Raw genomic sequence first — 21,949 nt, 5'->3', positions numbered from 1 at the left:
GCTTGTATGTAAAATGCATGCAAACTTATTTTGACATATTTCAAATAGGAGTTAAAATAATGTAAAAAATATACTCTTTAAATCGTATACATATTATTTGTGTTAATATTATATTTATTTTGATGAAATGAGTTGAAAAATAACTTTTCTAATTAACTCTAGTTAATTAACCATACTAACATTGTCTTTTTTATAATTTATATTAAATAGCTTATACTTTTTGTGATTTTACTAGCTAATAATTATAATATAAGAAGAGTTAAATAAAAAAAAAATATGTTTGATTAGGAGATTTTTATTATATGATGATAATTTGCTTTAGTTTAATTCTTTATTATTCTGTTCATCATATAATGTCAACTATACCAAATCTAATTAGATTCTAGCCCACATAAGATTAATAGGTATTTTGATACTTAATAAATCTTTAATTAGGTTACTCAAGGTTTGTCGGTCTTATTATGATTGAAAAAATATACAAATTGTCTCAGATGTAACTGACAATGTAGTCATTTTTTATACAATTATCATTTTGCTGTAATATTTCATTTTAACAATTATTACATTTTTTGACGACGTTAAAAGAATATTTATTTTAATTTTTTTTTATTAGAAACTAATAATTAAAAATTTCTTTAAACGTAATTTAAGACTGTAATAAATGTTTAAAAAAAAATTCAGTGAAATGATAATTGGATCAAAAGTTATAAACGTTGTCAGTTAGATCTGTGACGATCTGAATACTTAAGTATTCAAGATATCTAAAAGGGTGGAATAAGAACATTAATTAATATGAAACATTTAAATTATTTTCTATATCTTATAAAAAACTTTTTATTAGTACATCAAATTAAAATATTAACTTAATATAATTTTATTTTTTACCAGTTCTTAAATTTGCTATGAATCATAAATTTCGTCTATTTTTTATGTTTGCAGATAACTAATACTAAAATTAAGTGGGACATCTATATTTATAATGTACAACAATACTACATATTATATCTCAGGAGGTATTTTATCATCAAGTAGTTTTTGTATTTAAATACCTTTAAAAATAAAAAATAAAATATAAAATTAATTTTTCTCGAGTACACTTAAATTTTAATCCAAATGTCAAAGCAAATCTTATTTTATTCGGTGTCAAGGAAATATAAACAAGTGAAAAATTGTCTAGACAATATCTAAGACTTTCTGGCTTTATATTATGTTTGGAAATTACCAAGAAAATCTACAAGAACTGAGCTGTCATATATTTGATACGAACTATATTATGACAGATAAATATTTGTTGATAATATCGCGACTATTTGTTAGCTCTATTTCATCCTATTCATGACGCAACAGATAACATCGTTTGTTAACAAGTTAATCCCGAGGCATACAGACCGCCGTCGAAGATACATAACTAACTAATGTTGTGTTAATCCAAATAGAAATACATGTTTTTTTCTATTAAAAAGGTGTGTGGACGCGTGTTTCAGTGCATCTTGTCCGGATTATTAACTGGCTGAACTACCAAATGTATTGCTATAGCTGAAAATTTCCGTAGTGGTGAGTGATAATGAAATTGAACTGGTACCGAAATTTACGAGAGTTTTAGTGTTATGAGTCATGTATTTAATGATACGTTATTATTATTGTTTTGTTTTTATTCTTATAACAACACGTTATTATAATTATGCCGCCCATGTGCACACAACACTCTAACAACACGAATTAACTCATAAATCAATGTCCACCATTATTTTATAAAGCCTCAGAGTTCCCATTAAAAAAATTACTTCCAAATAATTAATAATTATTTCCTAATAATAAAATTTTTGTGAGAAGCCATCGCATTTGTTAACTTAGCCTTTAACGTCGTAAAATATTTACAACAATCATATAAACGGTCTAAAGCTTTGTTACTGTCTATTTCGAGAAATGGACAAACTCTTTTACATCGATTTTAAGTAGAAGTGATGTACCATCAAATTTTTTATATTTTCTAAAACGCAAGTTATTATCTAATAGTCAATAAGAAATACTCATGGTCATCCTTATATATTTTTATTGAGAAACTCATAAAACATTTAGTTAATCAAAATTACATACTTTAATTACATGATTACTAATCGAGTGGGATCTAGTTGATGCAATTATTTTTATTTTTATTTTATCTGTCTGAGACATTTCTATCTCATACCTAAATTATAAATAAACCGCTACAACAATTCAGTTAAGAAAATTATTTTAAGTCAAGCAAGCTGCAATTATTATGGATGAAAATGTTTTATTCCAATAATTTTATCTTTTAATTTTTTTTTTTATGCTCTCTTACTAATGAACGAAGAATTTTTGTAATTTAAAAATATTTATACTATTCTTTGCGAAGTTGACATAATCTAATGTTATTTGAACGCACTTATGGCCAATTTAAAATGTACAATATATTCGAGTCATTTTCCTGTGGCTAAAATCAAAACTGTAAGTTAATTGTACCCAAAGAGATATGTATTGATCCAATGTGAAAGCAGCGTAATATGAAAAATAAATAATATTCATTTCTTACACATGAATCCTGTAAGTAGCATTTTTTTTGTCGTTTTTGAACAACAGCAGAATAATAGGTGAATTACTCGTAGCACCAGTTTTACTTTTATTTAGTGTGTTATTTTTTCATAAATAAATAACCTATTTATTTGATTTAAAATCTCATATGTGCATTTGTACTACACAATCTGCGTGGAAAATTGTTGTAATATCTACACAATATGAAGGGAAAGTAATAATAATGTTTGAAAATCGATAAAATTCCAAAGTTCAAAAAAGAGTAATAGATTTCATCATTGGAAAATTAAATTCTATTTCAAACATTTAATAGAACTTAATTAGATGTATGCGGTCATAAAAAAATAATATTTTGTTATTACACAGTAGAACTATGTTGTAATCATGCAAATACATAGACATAAATTTATTTAACTGTTGTTATTTTTAAATAACTATAGTCTTTTAAAAATTAACTATTTAAAGTTCAGTTACCACGTGTGTTGTATGTGCACGCGATTTTTAAATTGCATGTTGTTTTTTCGTCCAACCAACAATCGATCATACGAGCAATTTGGACGGCTGCGGTCAAATCTTCCTACTGTATTATTTATATTATATGTTATGTTTTGCGATTACATATAAAAAATGAATTTGTGTGCTTCATCTCGACCGTGATAAAATTTAAGCAAACCTTTTTTTGGTTGCGTGTCTAAAAAGTGAGTGTAAGGTCATGCAGTCTTTTGGTTAAATTATTACCATTTCCCTATTTCTTTATTTGATATATTTTAATATTATAGAAAAATTTACACGGGTTTTGCCCGTAATTTTGTTATATTTTTATTACAATTACAAATCGTTTTGTAAGATATTGCACAGCAATATGCGTAAAAGTTAGAAGAATAAAAAACGTACTCTAAGTTTGCGAAATATCACTCAAACGTGTATTTCCTTTATAGACTATCATTTCATCGAAAACTCCTACGATTTTATACATTATATATAATGTGTAAAATCGTGATACTATATCACATATGTGAATACATGTGGAACACAATATTGTGTTTTACGTGGGCGCACTTGACGAGAGGATTAGACAAGAAAAATAATAATAATAATAACAATACCAACAGCGTATCCGACGCCACTCACAGAAGTCCCACAGCGAGTTAATTAAAAATTAAAATATAACAATAATAAAGCCGCTGTAGCGCAGGGTCATTATTGTCGGTGGCACAGATATTACATAAAAAGTCCATCGACTGGGTCGTATTTTGGGTCTTACTTGCGAGGTAAACAAAAAATTTATAAGAGAAATATTACAGATATTAAATGTTTTTTGCTGACAGTAGTAACTGTGACAAAATTGACGGCCTGGCGACAAGCAGACTACCCGAGAACAATATAAAAAATGTCTACAATATTATTGGTGTATTTGATTGTACAAGTGATTTAGTTTTGGCAAAATATCAGTAATAAATTTTAAAATTACAACCAACTCGAACACACAAATAAATTTAAATAAAGCGTGACTTGCGTGACAATTATAAAACTAAATACCGTTATAATAGTGCCCCGACATTAAAAAGACCGATGTCGCCAACGCAAATTGTACGGAAACAATGATTTCATTTTCAGTAATGAACGTCCCTATCAAAAAGCTCAAATAACCGCTCTCCATAATGCAATATACTTTTGTAATTATTTAGTCAAAAGTTAATTTAGAGTGTTTTTTATTATTTTTAATTTAAGACGCTCAAAACGTTTTTATTTTTTCAGAATAAAATATACGAAAAATTGTAAAACGTTAAGTTTATCATTTTTAATGCAAATTTATTTCTCTTGTGATTTGTATTACCCTTTTTCACAAAGTAATTCGTATTTTTTTAGGGTCACCCATACGTTACACTGTTTTATATAAACAACAGCGTGGCAACTCTAGTAAACAAAGTTTCGGTATTGGTTGCATCAATAAAAATCAAAATCGACCTAAAATATTCTTTTGGGATTCTCTATAGATTGTATATACACACTAGTCATTGCAAATGTAATTTTATTATTCGCTACAGATTTATAATCAAACAAGTGACATAACATGTACGATGTGTGCCAACAAAATTGTTTTGAGTAAATTGATTTAAACATTCACCTGATAGGCCATACGATTTTAATTACAATTAATAATTTATAAAATACTTGGGCAGTTTCTATAGTGATATTAATTGCAAGTTGAGAAATCGCCAATCATGACCCGATATAAATAACCTTCTATGATTAAAGATGTTTTCACAAATTTTACACTGATGTGTTGTGAATCTTTATCGTGATAATCGAAATGGCTGTTTTCAATTTGCCGAAGTCGTTTACTCTCTCCAGTAATATGTTTTAATATCCCCACAGGCTTCTACTATTCGATACTCTTAGTCAAAAAACGTTTTCCCCGCACTGACCTCATCTAAAAGTTAAATTTTATATGGCTACATCTTTTTCTTCTTCCTCACCTTAATCCCAACGACTTGGGGTCGGCCAATGGCTACATAATTATTAAAAATTAAGCAACGATAATAGTAATTTTTGTTCAAGTAATCATAGGTATGATATTTAGTTAACGATGTTTACTGGTCAACTTACTGTTTAACTAAATTGCGTCCAAATCACTATCGTTCACATATGCAAACGTGTACTCCTGTTATACATTAAAAATTACAATCTCGTGCATAGTTCATGCCATTTAATTAATAACATAAATATATGCTGCACGATTCTCATAAAAAACTTCCGGTGATTAATTGTTGTAGTATGCAGGGCTAGGAATCGAAACCCAAAAAACACGGGTTTGAAACCAAAACCTTTCGACAATTATAAAACCGAAATCTATTTAAAACCTAAATAAAAACTTTAAAACCCGTAACCTTAACCAAAACTACAATTTCAGCACAATTATTATTTCGGTATTTGAGTTTTTGAAAGGTGTATCTTTATTAATCAATTGTTTATTGTTTTATATTAAATTATATGGTTATTATTTTGAAATGAATATTTTTTTTCAACGCTTAGTTATCATTTAAATGACAGGAAATAATTAAAACTCGATAACACAATAAATAGTTTTTTTTTTGTCAAAAATATATCAAGTTATTACGGTCACTGTCAATGCTCATAACTTATAGAATTTGTGTAATTCTTTTTATATGTTTTACGGATGCATACGTAAACTATGAAATTGTTTCAGAAAATCGATAAACTAAATAAGAAATTTTTGTATTCCATAATGTAGCAATTGAAATATATAAATAAAGTATAAATCCTTATTTTTTTACAACTCATATCATTATGAAATTATACAGGAAGTCATAGACATATTAATGAATAGACTATGAATGCCGCTGAATTTAGTGATATTTTTTATAAAACTAAAATTATGGGCTTTTTTAAATTGTTGAATGCGATATCTTAAACTTGGTGTATCAAATGGGTGATCTTTCAACGTATTATCAATAAAAATTAATTCAGGGAGAGCTGAGCATTTTATTGGACGGGAAAAAACACATATCATAGTTTACTGAATGTTCAGTAAGTAGCAAAACAAGTCGATTGTTACAAACAATGAGAACAATAGAATACTGTTCCTTTACTTATTGAACATTCTATGTACAATAGCTTTTTGGATCTATATTTGAATTTTTACTTAATCTTATAATAAAATACGACCGAAATAAGTTTTATATAAAATCTTTCAAAATAAATCCTGTCATTACTTAAATTTTCTTATAACACTTCTTTTATATAATTAAAGTCTTCATAAACATCAGATTTTGACTTCGTGATTTTTTTTTTAATAACTTTTATCAAAATACGCATTAAATTTTTAATATATTTTAGTTCTGTCAGTAAGTAAGAATAAGCAGACATTTAAATTAGTGAATAATATCACATGAATATTTATTTTGTTGATTCTTAACATTTTAATATAATTCATAAACCCAGCACTCATTTAATTTTTTTCATAAATGATTTATGATGGGAGGAAGCCGTTACAACTTTTGCCAATATTAATTAATCGTTTACTGTTTTGATATCAAGTGGACATGATTAAATTATGATAAAAATTGATTTTAAATTGTACGTTTCATAATGTTGAGTTAATTTGAATGTTGAGTATCTTTTGTTTTTCTTTAAATAAATGCTTATTATATTAACGGTGTTTGAGGGTAATAGTATAAAAGTATAAATTATAAATAAACCGCAAATTTATATTTAACTGAAATTATGTTAATATTATAGTTTAAAATAATCAGCAGTCTTTTAAAAAACCATCGTTATTATGGTCTCGTTTATTCTATGCACATTTTCGTCGTGTACGGTAAAAAACGAATTTTTTAAAAATCAAATTAACTTTTCCACCATATTTGTTTTTATTGGCCGTTACCATTGCAATCACGACTAATGATAATGATAACAATAAAGATAACGATTTTTATAGCTAATTAATTCGAAAAAATAAAACTATATGCAATAAATAAATGATAAACAACTTAATAAAAAGTATTACGCGACCATGGGCTTTCGCTGTATATATAAATTTGGTTCGTTTGGTACTTAAGCTGTCTATATTATTACAATACTACACCTTAACTGCTTTTGGTCTCTGAAGGTCAATATACTTAATCGTAGATCAGTCTGACTCGTTGGTTAATAAATAAATCGCTTAAATCCAAAACAGACGGATTAATTTTAACAAAATATTAACTAACTTACGTCTAACTATTCTGTACCGCAGTTAATTAAAACCGCATAAAATCCTTTATTTGTTTTAAATAATAATTTACACGAGCAAATGATTTACATACGTTTGATGATTTAATAAAATAAATACAAATGATATTAAATATAATTAATTTTTTTATATTTAGTTAGAGAGATAAAAGTATTAATTTTTTTTCTCTCAAATGTCGATCGTATTATTTAACATTTGGTTTATTGTAAAAATACTAATTAATATTTTGTTTTCGAGAAAAACTTTTTTTACTGTTTACCCGTGAAAAAATCCATATATTTTTTTTGATTATTGAAACCAAACATTTCGTGTTATGAAAAAAATAAATGATGACACTTAATAATCCCCACAAGTCGATCGGTTTATCCAAATATCGAGGACAATGAACTTCCGTGTACTTAATTTAATCTGCATTCATTTTTTTCGAGTAATCTGTCAGATATCCGCCGTATTCAACAACCGCATTTATAATTTTTCGCCACTATCTTAAAACACTCACGACCACGTAACAGTATTTGTTACTTCTGCAATTCACTCATAGATAACTTACACATCCTTCATCGGTCAATCTTACGTGGATAGCCGTTTTCTGTGTTTTGTACTTACTGAAAATTTGTAATTTATCAAATAAATTCTTCTTATCAGGTTTTTGCTGAATTCCTACAAGTTAAAAACCGCGATTTTTTCACATAATAAAACGAATATGTTTTTTTTACATTCTTATAATTAATCATTTTGAAATATTTTATTTCAGGTGTTGTACACTATAAAGATTTACTGAGTAAAAAGTAATCGTACTTGCCATAATAAACAATTGGTCCTACGCATAATGTTAACTCTTATGATAAAAAAAAAACAATATCATTCTTTAAATACGCGTTAATTTCAATTATAAACAAATAATTGTATAGATACATTTGTTTGTTAATTGTTATTTCTCAATAATATCAATGTCTACTTTTTTTGTATAATATTTCACTAATTAGGGAGGGAAATAGTAAGTCCTTTTGTTATTGTTATCTTATCAGTCTTTATTTAATACACCTAAATTTCCATTTATTAATGCTTTGCTCAAATAATTAATAATGCTTAATGGAACTATAAATCTTGCGTTTTAATCTTTATGTTCTAATAAACCTAAGAAATCACAATTAATTTACAATGTTTATAATAAAATTATTTTTTGGTTAGCGTACTGGTCCAAGTAATCGTTAATGATTAATCATTTGGGTCTCACGAATAGCTTATACAGAATGTTCAGTAAGTAAGGAAACAGGTAAATTGTTATAAACAACGAGAACAATAGAAATATGTTAGCTTACTTACTGAACATCCTATATAGCTGTTTACTGTATATTCAGACCGCTTTTAATCTTCATTATTAACAATTATATTTTCCTCCTCTCACGATTCTCAAACACCCTTTTTTTACCTGCATTAGCGATTTGTGTGTTGATTGTGGTGTACCAATTCGGTTTAATTATTTTAATAGTAGTATTGATAATAAGTACTTCTGCAATAAAAAATAAAAAATGTGTTTGTATAGGTCGTATTACACCGGAAGCGTATAACACAATGATGTGGAGTACAAATTGCCGCCCAATAATTTATGTCCAGTAGATTTTTAAACATAAATCAAATAAATAATTTATTTCATTTTATTATTTTAACTATTGCCCAAACTTCTAACAATATAATAAATGTAGCAATAACTTATTTCTAACGAGAAATCATACTTTTTTTTATACTGAAAACCTTGAGATTAATTTTATTACACCATAAGATCACAGATAATAATATGATAGCTTTATGCCACTTGAGTTCAACTGTAGAAAACAAATTTCATACTCAAATCAATGTTTCAAGGATCATCAAGTATGGTACAAGAAATTCAATTAAACATTATTCGATAAATTTTACATTTTTTCACAATATCTCTTTAAGCGTTTTCTATATTCAAACGTTTATAAATCTAATTTTTTTGCGTTGAACAATACCAAATACCTATTATCAATACTTATAACGTTCATTGCAGAAAAACAAATACTATAGTGATTTAAAAAGTTTTCATAATACTCTGAAAAAAAATAAATGGCAGAATTTTTTATTTAATATGGTAAGTTTAGTTTAACGTCAACGTATTTAACTAACAGGCTTCAATGTTCACATATAGCAATTTAAATTGCAAAAAGGTCTTTCGACTGTTTGACCCATAAATATGTCGGTATTAGTATTTTAATATACACACAAAACATAACCGATAAAAGTTGAACAAAAAATTCACTATTTTTTTTATATTCTGTTAGTTTTTAGAAAATAAATAATTTTTAGTAGTTTTAATGATCTTCGTTTCTTTAAAATGTCACTGAATACAATAACTTGTAATAAATTCATACATTTTTTATGATCTCTCATTTAAATACATCACATATTTTTGTTTTGCCAACTCGTTATAATCTCTTATTAACGTCATAACGGTATTGTATTGCTTAAAAATTATTTTCTTTTTGCAATCTATCATTTTGTAAAATGATGATTAAAATTTTACTTTTATTGTTGTTTTTCTTAATATGTCAGCGGTGCCAGTGCAGGTGTTTAACTTACAAAAACTATGATCATCCACATCATTCCTTAAAAATCCAAAACATCCCGGAATAGAATGCTGGGGGCGGTTAAACGGTATCCGATGAACGAGAATCGGTTTAAAAGATTATTTCAGTAATAATAAATAAAAAAAAGAAGAAAATAATCCATCATTATCCTTTAGTCGATTGATTCGAGTACATAAAATCTTCAACACAATTTACCGCATCGCAGTCTGTCGCCTCAAAGGCGGATTACTACACCAGAGATTTATTTATTACACTTTACTACCCAATTGACAATAAAGCCATCTCATCGTCGGTTTACGTTCTACGGAGTTTTTTTTTTGTTTTATTTTCATTATAAAGTAAATTAAAATACAAAAATGTATTATGTAAGGCAAAATATTCATAGTATATTTACTTACGTAAGCATACAAAAGTACTTAAATTTTCATGACTTACAATATACGCCCATGAGTAAAATCATTGTTTTTTGTAAAGTACCTTCATAATTTACTGGCGCACTTAGTTTATTCATTGCACCACAGACAACTATAAGTTACATGGTAACTATGTAACGTTTTCATTTTTTAACTTGGAAACAAAATACGTTTTATAATTTAACAACCAATTATCAGATGACAGACGTTTGATTTTAATAATGTCGCATAGTAATCAACTCAATATACATTTATTTCAAACTATACGTGTTCTGATGATGAAATAGCTTAACCTATGATCTTTGGTTTCCTACTAGTATATAAATTTTCATTACTGTTGTAAATCATATTCTTGTGCGGTGTATGAGAAAAAATCAGATTACCGTAATGAGAGAGAGAATAAATGTACAACTTTTGGTACATGATTACTGTACATTTGTAGATTTCATTCATTTTTTCTCCCGTGGGATGACTTTTATTTGCTTTAATATATCTGGACTTTTAGTACTTTAATTGAAATACCTGAAATTTAAGTCATATACTAAATCTTAAAAATAACATACAGGAATCCTTTGGTTTTCTGAACACATTTTAAAAATGCTGTTTTCCGTATGTTATTTATATATATAAATTATAATAATTTTTTCTGTATTAAATGAAATGAACGATGAAATAATTTCTTGGGTCAAGATGTTAGTTAAACACAAAATAGCCACAAAATATTTATGTGTTATTTTTGAGTATTTGTCATTTCTACCTGTTTTGAATAGTCGTTACTTGGACACCGTATTGATTTTTATCGCAAAAAAAATTATGAATTATATCTTTGCTACTATGAGTGCCAATACCTGAACGATAATGGGGCTATTATAACTTCAAGGTATCTACTTCTAACAATATTCTCTACGAATAAAACTTGTGTTGAATATAAACTAAATAATAGCTTTTAATACTCATCTTGATATTTTAAAATATAATTTCCAAGTTTGTTTAACTTGTACGTACGAATTTATATTTTAGGGCGCTCGTTTTTGTTTTCCTTGTTTACACTCAAAGTTGTATTTCAGACAGACATGTACTGTATACTAATTCCCCTGAATACTTTATTATGCATTGTTTAAAAAAATAAATAGTGATGTACATTTTCGTCGACGAAATAATATTATTTTCTGCGTTCCCATTTCCAACGCTAAAAAATCATAATTGCCAATCTGATCAAAGATACAGTTAAGGGAACTGTAGAAACATAAGGCGATGTATCTCAATCGCTATTGGCTCCCGGCAAATTTATTCTTTCATTAATAATATTAATCAAAAATCGAAATCAAAATACGATCGTGAATGGAATATGATGTGATTATATGGTATACAAATGAAAAATTGTAAGTTGATAATGACTTGCTTATAATAAATGGAGTAAACGGTTAAAAACCAGCAAAACGTCGCGATGTACATTCGGTTAGCTTGCCATGGTTTTCTCATGATACGTTTCGATTCCACGATAAAAAAGTATTTGTTGGACGTTTCAAGTGAACCCATCAAACCGGAAGTTATAGTAAACGCAATTTCTACCGGCGCCAACTAAAACACAGCCGTTATCCTATTGGACAGACCGAATACAAATGACTTTTGCGTCCGAAAACTCGAAAATTCTCTGATTGCGTTACACCATTTGAATACATCAAAAGACCTTTTTGTGTGATACTTGACGTTTGCCAATTACGATAAATGTTCCCATAGAATACAGCGCATCCTCTCAATTGTTGTAGGAAAATTAGCTTAATATCATGTTAAGTCAACCAAAAAAAAAAATGTAATCCTAATAAACCTAGAAAAATAAGAATAAATAATCTTATACCTCATGCGACTTAGACATTTGTTAAGATTATTAAGAACTAAAATATTTAACGGGATAAAAAAAAACTAAAAAAATGTAGTGAAAATTATGAAAGGTATATTATCAAAGGTTGTAAATTATAAAAAGGGTCACGCAAGTCTAAAAAAAAAACATATTTTTGAATATTAAAGTGTGAAATAATGGTATTTACTTTTGGTTAAGTACACCTATTTTTGACGTGCGTCGAATCGTATAAAATGTTGGCGGCCTACGTTCACTATTTATTAGAAACGATTTTATTATTTTAGTGGCGAATGTCGACATAAAATATTTCTTGCGAAGTTCAACAAAGTGTAAAGCAACAATATCGTAGGATATCTTAGAGTTAAAAATAATAAAAAAGTAAAGTGTACATTGCAGTACCTACGAGCCACTTCAAACTAAGAGTATAATCTAATGATGTTAACTGAAGATTAATTAATAAATTAAGGTCGATGTAAAATTATTCATTCATCTAAGGAACATAGCTAGCATTCACTTTGTATGTGCTCTGGTTGAGCAAACAGCTTTATCAGTTCAATATATAAGTTGTAATGGGCAAGGAGAAATGTTCCAGAAAATAGTCGTTTAATTTCCTTTCCGTTTGGATTTTAAATGAGGATTAGGAAATTCTCTTATTCGTTAAGAACATAAGTCACGGGATAAAATAAATAATTTAATATTTGAATCCTTATAAAAAAAGATTTCGTTTTCATGGTGGCAGCCTAATCTTTTAAGAACAGTTTTAATTATACGTAGTCACAAAACAATTGTTGATGATATAACATACTTGTTGTTGCACTTGAGTCTGATTATGAGTCAGGTTAATGTTACGCCATGGGATTATCTTTCAGGTGTATTTAGGTAACGTTTGGTAATTTCATTCTCAATAGTAATCAGTTAGATTATTTGGCCTCCGATGACCACTTAACTCGACATACACTGAACAATTTGATCCCTAAAACATCGTCACGTTTTTGTTTCTACGTAGAGTTTCATTGGCGTCTAATTATACAATTTCTCCAATAAAAAACACGTAACTATTTCGTCTCCTAAAATCAAAAATCTCATTATTAAACTCTCTATCGTAAAAATCAAATAAAAATCAAATAAAAATCAAAAAATTTGAAACTAACTTTTTACTTTTCAAATCCATTAAAATGATTGATAACTCTGTTGCGTATAAGCTCATTTTACACCGNGCGTAACTATTTCGTCTCCTAAAATCAAAAATCTCATTATTAAACTCTCTATCGTAAAAATCAAATAAAAATCAAAAAAATTTGAAACTAACTTTTTACTTTTCAAATCCATTAAAATGATTGATAACTCTGTTGCGTATAAGCTCATTTTACACCGCTTTTTAATGACACTCCGAGAAAATGTGTTCAAAGTAAAAACTTATGTGTTTCTATGCGACATTTTTATATGACATGTGTTTTTATACGGGTTTCTTATTATTTTTCATTATTTTTTATTTGTTACCGTATGTTTCAAAATTTATCATAGTCAAAGAATAATATTATCCAGTATAATTAGGTAACACATTTGTGACATCCGTTGTTTTTTAATATAGGCGCAAATATAAATAATAATAAATGTTAAGCACTCCAGAAATGTTCAGTATGACAATCATTTCTAAAGTGATATGATTATGTTAATTTATTATTATATCAATACATAAATCCTATAATTTATTATAATATTGAAAAGTGGCCTAATTATCATATTAAATTTTTTTTCTTTTCAATTTTTTATTATGTTTCGAAAAACCTGTTTTTCAACCTACATCAAATTAAAGCTAACCCGGAAGTATATCCAAACACTTATAAATTATTTCAAGTAGCCACAATTTTACTAATTCAATAGAGGCAATTTGCAGAGATCATTTTCATTAATCCACTATATTAAATATTGGTTAAGCATTATTATTGCATCTCTCTTCTCCGTGCACTGAGAATGATTTAACAAATGACTTAATTAATAAAAACATAGTTTTTTTTACTGTTATAGAGTATTAAAATACTTGTTATTGGATTGGTATAAAGCATTGTCCCCACGAATCACCTAAAAGTCTCAAACTTTTAGCAGCCTCGAGTTTCTACTTGTTTTCCCCATATGACAGCCAAAAATATTAAAATAACGACTTTTTAATTATTTTTCAATAAACTTACAATTATTATTTTATTTATATAGCACTTTTATTAAAAGCTTTATAAAAAAAGTTATTTTTATATTTTGGCACTCGCTGTCTTTCGGCTTAAGACGACAATAGACTACCCTGTTCCCTAAAAGCTTTTACTATACTTTATCTTATGAAATACATATAATTGAAATGGTTTGTGATTGTCCTAAATAAAAATAGATCAATATCCATTAAAATATTAGCTCCGTACAGTTAATAAATATGAATCTTTATATTTTTAAGAAAATGTCTTTTTTGAAAGAAAAAACTTCGAATATAAATGTGTAGGTTTCTCAGATAATTATCAAGAGGTTAGTAATGAAATAAATTTGGGTTTTAGGGTTGTTCGAATAAATGTCAGCTTACAGTAATAGTTTTTCCTTAAGTGCGCACCATTTCCCTGTGTTCCCCTTCGTTTCGGTCCATTGGTTACAGTGTATGGACATTATGTATTCTCGATTTTATAAACATCACGCCAATATTATAATCTGCCAAAAAATCTATATTAAGCTACCAAACTTTGAGGTTAACCCTAGAATTTTTTACCTAGATCGTCATCATCACAACACACACTGTTATACAACACGCCGACATTCAGTGCACATTTGTATTTCCAGTCACGTGTATAACCACACAAAATAAATAGTCCTTTTTCTATTACATTAAATGCGATTCAAAGGGATCCTTAGGGATCGCTAATATTGTTCCCGAAAGTTCTACTCAGTTAAATACCGAAAATTAAAATTTTAACCCAAACGTTTCCAATTTACGTGTTACCATTGTTACCTCTGTTTACGCGAATATTTTATAAACATTTAACTTTATGGGTTCCTTTTTTTTTTTTAGATTGGGTGTTTAGGGAGTTAACGTACACGAGCGAGTAGGAGGTTTTCATGGCGGTTCGTTAGGCAAATCGTAATTGGCCTAATTGAGATCAGTTATCTAAGCAAAGAAATAAAAACTGATATTTCTAGATATAATAGCTGCATTTTTTACCGTTCAAAAATTGAGATTTTTTAGTAGGCAATGTTTTAAACCTACTAGAATCCTAGTAGCTTACCTTAGATTTTAAAATAAACGTTTCAAACAATCATGTTTTTAGGCTTTTTATTTGGATTTATTTGAGAATTTTCACTAGCAGATATTTGTCATTGTAATATATTTTTATACGAGGTGATTGATTTAACATAAACCACACAAATACTCGCAAAATAAATTCAATATTGAAAAAAAAAATGTTCGCTTTAGTTACATGTATTTGTATATTTCTCGATTTATCAGATAATAATTACTTTTTAGAATCACTAATTTGAACTTATAAAGGTGTCGACTTTATTTTTTCAAAGACAATGCACATAATTAATTAGTTTATTTTATAGATAATGATGTAATTAGTTATTCTCATCTTTAAAACTAGGCGGTGGAAGAGTACAGTCGGGAAATGACTAGTGGTAAAAATAACTGCATCCACTCCTCACCCCTAGTCATGACTCTAAACTGCTAGTAAAATTTAATATAAATTGCAATCGAGTTGTCTATGTTATGATCACCCTGTATACTTGTATTTTAAAGCCTTTATTATGCATTCTCCCGGTTTCTTGTTTATTTTTAAGAGGTTTTACTTCTTTATTTGCAGTTAGGATAACTCAAAAAGCTTACATTTCGTTTTTTTATGACTTCTAAAAAGTTTACAAAAGTCCGTTTTACATTTGCATTCATCCTTAAATAATTAACTAATTGAAATTCTTCTGGAGATACTAGATTTTTAAGGCAATGTTTTTTTAATAACATTAATGGGTTTTAATTTTATTTTGAGTAAAAATTAGATTAGTTAATCAGAATTAATTAGATATTTAAAAATGTAATCTTGGTTGTTTCATATGTCTGTTCCAAAAATTTATGAATTTTGTTTAATGGTCAAATTATTTTGGCGACTAAAAACTTTTAAATAATTATTCTATTAACTTTGAATATTTGTTTTGTTCTACAAAATTATTCAGGAAATCCATTACGATGCATCGTCCACCACCGTTACCTCGCAGCACTTTATTTTTAGGCAAAAGAGGCCCATTAAAAACCATTGCGCTCCCTTAAGGAGTGCTTAGATACATTCCATTAAAGTATAATGGATTTCAAGACCTGAGCTTATTAATATCTTCTTAAATCAACCTTTCAACTAACTAAAATACTATCTGTAGAGTTTTAATACTTGAGCGTTAATATACTTTAGGATGGTTAGTTAATCTGTAGTGGAGTAAAAGATTTCTTCTTTCCTATCTCTTTCAATTACTATATCCTGTTTGGACATCTAAAAAACAATAGTTCGTTATTATTTTAAATAAAATAAGTATTGGCTTACATTTTTTAACGAGAGTTTGTCATTAAATAGTAATTGTATTTTAATTAAAAATATATATATATAAAAAAAAAAAAAAAGAATTCTTAATAATACATTTTCTTTGAATTAAAAATCAAATTGCTACTCTGTTGTATGATTTTTTGTACGTGTTATCTCTATAAGTTATCTGGCGCTCGATCACTTTAAACTCTCAGATTTATTTTTTGTCGTTTAAATTTATTCCGCATGTAAACCGTTTACAAAACATTTATTAAACAAAATTAATTAAAAATATTTAAATTAAAAATTAATCAATAAAAATAATGAAAAGTATTTTTTCGTGAAACCTTATTAGATTTCCATGGATTCAATAAATAACTACTTTGTTCATCTTTTTTAATCGAGGGTACAAAGTGCAGGATTTCATCATATATGATTCAATGAAATGTAGAGTTAGTTAACTTTGAGAAGTACCATCTTAAATTTAAAAGAGACCAAGTCAAGTACGACGTCAAAAAATAGTTCTCTTCCCACTCGTAATAGGCCTTTAGAAAATTCTCCACAATAATAACACAGAACCGTACCCTTTTAATATTAATAACACACATAATAAACTACAAAAGTCATTACTATAAAATCATTACCCTCCGAAACTGCAAAAGTTTTCTTGCCTCAAAACCAATTATTACTGTTGTTGATCGTATAATGCAATCATTATAAATGTGTGAGTTATTTAATGGAATCAATTTTCAGTTACCTTTTAATGTTTTTATAACTCGCCACGGAACGGCAGTATAAATAGAAACGTGTTAGTAAATTAGGTACTTGAAAATCTCTCGGTGTGAAATCGTCCGACCATATAATTTTGAATGAAAACGCTGTCACACTACGTTGGCGCACACCAAGTAAATTTTATTTCAATATTATAAGTAATGAGCGACGGGCTATTAAGTGAAAAATGTCTGTTTATACGGATGGAACTGATTATTAGCTTTTTTCGAGTAAAAGTTTGAAAAAAAAGATAATCGAACAAATTTTAATGTATAGAATATGTTTAAAAATATTTATTTACGGTTTGATAATAAAACGTGTATTATTCAGTACACTAAAAACTGTATAATTTGATTTACGATGTTTAAATTTCTAATGGTTTTTTTTTTTAACCGACCAAGTTATTAAATGTTGCAAATAACAAGTATTAAGTTTACACGACAAAGTAATACTAGCGGTCTATTTCGCATAGAACCAAATCGATTCAATCTGCTAAATAATTGGCCATAAAGTTTCATGATTTAATAGTGCAAAGTGGTTTTATCCGTAAACAGCAGTAAATCAAATAGTAATTGAGAAATGCTAATTCTATTGTGTCTGATATAATTACCAATAACATTTTTTACTACAAATAATTTCAGTCAAATGATTTATGCAATGGACTTAATATTGGACTTGTTGGTAAACAATGACGTGGAATCAAACGCCGCATCACGTAGTCAGTAAACGCAAGTTTACCTCTCGTGTTGACCTCACCTCGATGGCGACAAACCGACACAATATTCTATGCGACGGCGACACGCGCGCGTTTCAATGGACAATCGTTTCTAAATTCCGTTTTATGCTGCGCTGACACGTTGTTACGTTTATGTCGCGGTATGTGTTTGCAAGTGAAATATTTCGTATCCAAGTAGTTTCATACTGTGCGTGTTACCCATTTAGACGAACGACGCGAGTTCGTCGACCGTGCAGACCTTTGTGTTGGTCGTGCCCCTCGTTTACCTACAACCGCGTCACAGGTTACCTATTTGGACCGACTGGGCCGCCCAATCGAGTGGCTCGCAACAATAGGGGATGCACATCTGCCACCGGAACCCTCTGCAATAATTTTTATACCAACTGCAGCAGCCGGTTCAGTATCAACGCGAGGACGCAACGTAAATAACGGTCACTGCGACATGGCAGAATTCGAACGGTTAATACCGCTGGACGACGACCACTCGCCGCCAGCACAACATACGCACGCCGGACCGGCGACTTTCTCGCGGCTTTCGTTAGCGCGGTTCAGTCAACGGTTTCGGCGAGGCTGGACTGTGGCCGTCGATAACGGCGAGTCGGACAAAGAGAACGCGACAGCGGCCGCCGGCAAACGTGTAAAGTTCGACAAACGAGTGTACCACGGACCCGTCGTCCAAGGGTCCCGACCGACTTGCGTTCGAAGCATTCTTAAGACCGGTGACCGGTCGGCGCCAGGAACGGCCAACACCGTTTTGCGGGACTGCTACGCGGACGACGGCAACGTGCCCAACCGGATGCGGCTGTACGATGTTCCGGTCACCAGCTTTTACATAGCGGCCAACGAGCCCCTAACGCGGTCAGTGAACAAACAACATCAGCAGATCAAGCGTTGTGCTTCGGTGATGTCGGCGCGCAAAGAGGCCAATAAATACAGACGGTTTGGAACGGACATAGGTTGGTGTCGATGGCTAAAATTTGGTCTGTGGGTCAATGATGTTTTAAGAGGGGGGGGGGGCAAAGCGTTTCGTTTAGCGGCTAATTTTCTGGGCTAAAAAATCGTTTTTGTCGTGAACATAACGTTTGTTGTGTGGACAGTACTGGCTAAAGATAAATATGTTTCATGTTGAACTTTAGGCACACAAAAAAAATAAACGCACTACAGTTTATAAGTATAAGTCATCGAAAAAAAAATGTTTCTTTTTTTTTCATTGAAATACTTTTGTGTAAATGTGAAAAACGTGTTCTACATAAAAATATAAGTTTAGTTTTTGAAATAATTTTGTTACCTCGGCGGTATCATTGCCTGTGAAATGTTGATGGGTTAACGGAGAACAAATATAATTCCAAGCGTTGAAAATCTACTTCATTCTTTTAGATTTATTATTTCAATAAAAACAAGATTGTCGATCATAAGAACTCAAAATAATGGCTATTTTAATATTGATGATATTAGTTTTAGCGATTTTTATTTGAATTGCGCCGTTGTTGCTGGAACAATAACGTTTTTTTTTTCTAAGTCTTACCTACGCTCATTGACCGCTAATCGAAATGTTAACATTTTAACGTCTTTTTTTACTCGTGCGCGCCTTCTATGGATCCCCAACGGGTCTTAGCAAACCTACGCACTCGACCGATTAAAACCAGTTATTATATTCGAAAAACTGCGGTCTGATCGCTGATGCGAATACAAAATCACTCGTCCGCATACACACGACGGCACGTGCTCTTATTTCGGCTAATTAACACTGAAAATGTTAATTCATCCATATTTCAGACTTGCTAATTGTGACAAACTCTCAATGTTGACAGTTTAATTTTACTTAATTCACAAAACCATTCTATTCCGTTGCGTCGTTTTGGAGTTCCAAAGTTATGCAATAACCTTCTCTACTTTAGACCACGTGAAAATATATGTTTTATATCTTAAAATATGTAACTTTCAAACAATGCAGTTGTTTATTAAGCGACAGCGCATTGTGGCGGCAGTCCATATGAAATTACAGAAATTTATTCAAATAAAACAATAGACGATTTTTTTATCTGTAATCAAACCTAACTAGACACAATGTCGACGGAATTATTTCTTCAGCGAATTCAATGTCGATCGGATCTAACTGTTTTAATTTTATCAACCAACAGCGGAACACTCGAGTTGACATGGTGATGTACAGTTATCCCAAAACGGTTGTCTATGACTTTTTAGGTATTTAGGTAATTTAATACACTGTCACGGTGTACACGCGAACGATTGGCCCGGAACAGAATATTAAAACTTGCTAATTTAAATTTCGGTCTGACGATGCAAATGAATATTGTAGTTGACGCGGTTTATTTGCGGTAATGCAAAAGAGATTAGCCGATGTATTTTTATAGCAATAATATCATTATATACATCAACATGTAGATTAAAAAAGTTTTGCATATTCCCGTCAATTTTTTTTTCCGCGTGCTATTATAATAATATGTAAATTGTGTCGAGGATTTTTAGAATCAAAAAAAAACCCAGAAAACTCGTTTACGTCAAGTTTGAAGATTGTTTACTTTTATAGGAGCGTATTATTTCAGCGATTTTAAGTATTCAAATTTAATTTAAACAAACGTCGACGTTGGCTTTGAAAGTCTCTTGAAGTATAAACCACATCGATTAGCTGTGCACTCGTTTTGGTAGAGATGTCCAACACTCGTTGGTTTTCCAAAGCGAAACGGAAATCAAATATGAACAATATTAGACTTCGAAATTACCGATAAAAACAATCGAATTGTCACACGTTCTTCAGACTCGATTGAAAAATGACGTGTTCTATCATCAGGTTGCGTTGGTCGACAGCGGACCGTTAATTATGAAATTATTTTATTTGTCGTCCAAACAATCTAAATAATGTTAACTGTATTCAAAGAGCACTCGGGTTGCTGTAAAATAAGTGTGGTCGGTGAAATGTTAACTGAATAAACAACATTAGTGTTTAGGTACAATTTTAATGGCTGAACATTTTCTCTGGAATCGTAATTACGCCATTATTTATTCGTTACCGTAGGTAGTATATCAATTTAAATCTTAAATGGTAGCTTTTTAGTTTTCCAAATAAACTTTCAGTTTGTCGTTTGCAATAAAATATGATAATTGTTAAATTATTCATTTTCTTCTTTTTAATTCAGGTGTCAACATTTATTTTGAATAAGTCCTACACAGTTTTAACTTGTAAACTTCAAATTATAACTCTCATTAGGTATTTAAAGTTGAAATAGATTTTATTTTTAACCAGAATAAAACTAAAATTAATTCAATAGTCTTTTACGTTACTTTGGGGTTTTTGATAATAAAACTTTTACGGCCTATAGACAAGAATACAGTTGAATAATTACACATATAAATATAATGACACAGAAAACATACAATCACATTACGATATGTGGTAATATTACAATATATTTTAATTTAGGAATTTCATTAAAAAAAAAAAACGGTAGCACAGTGGGGTCGCGGCATAGTAGAGACATTGCATAGTAGGGTCCAGTATAGATTTAATCTGACAGTGATTAAAATCACTATCATAAGAAACGCTTCGATGCAAATCTGTAGATAGTGTTTAATTTTAAAAAATTGATGGATAATTGCAAAAGCAACATCAACTTCTATTAAAATAAAATACAAAACCCATAATTATCATACAAAAATAGTATATTTTTCAATATGGTAGCCATTTGCG

The 21,949-nt window shown here is 29.3% G+C and overlaps 1 protein-coding gene across 9 annotated transcripts in view; it reads left to right on the top strand.

Annotated features, from left to right (window-relative positions):
- Window positions 1-21,949, top strand: part of LOC126903719 (ankyrin repeat and fibronectin type-III domain-containing protein 1) — a 100,493-nt gene that overhangs the window by 68,608 nt on the left and 9,936 nt on the right. For 2 of the 9 annotated variants that reach the window (XM_050682135.1, XM_050682133.1), the window contains exon 1: window positions 18,649-19,196. The exons of 5 other annotated variants lie outside the window; for them this stretch is intronic. In XM_050682135.1, the coding sequence (XP_050538092.1) occupies window positions 18,683-19,196 (514 nt within the window). In that variant the 5' untranslated portion in view covers window positions 18,649-18,682. Of the gene's footprint in view, window positions 1-18,646; window positions 19,197-21,949 lie in introns of those variants that run through there. 2 more of the 9 variants (XM_050682137.1, XM_050682134.1) reach the window with 2 other exon arrangements.

The sequence above is a fragment of the Daktulosphaira vitifoliae genome, unplaced genomic scaffold (genome assembly GCF_025091365.1).
Source record: "Daktulosphaira vitifoliae isolate Bord-2020 unplaced genomic scaffold, ASM2509136v1 Scaffold_4, whole genome shotgun sequence".
Classification (NCBI taxonomy): domain Eukaryota; kingdom Metazoa; phylum Arthropoda; class Insecta; order Hemiptera; family Phylloxeridae; genus Daktulosphaira; species Daktulosphaira vitifoliae.
Note: the sequence above shows the minus strand (reverse complement) of the source record. Positions and strands in the feature narration are given on the sequence as shown.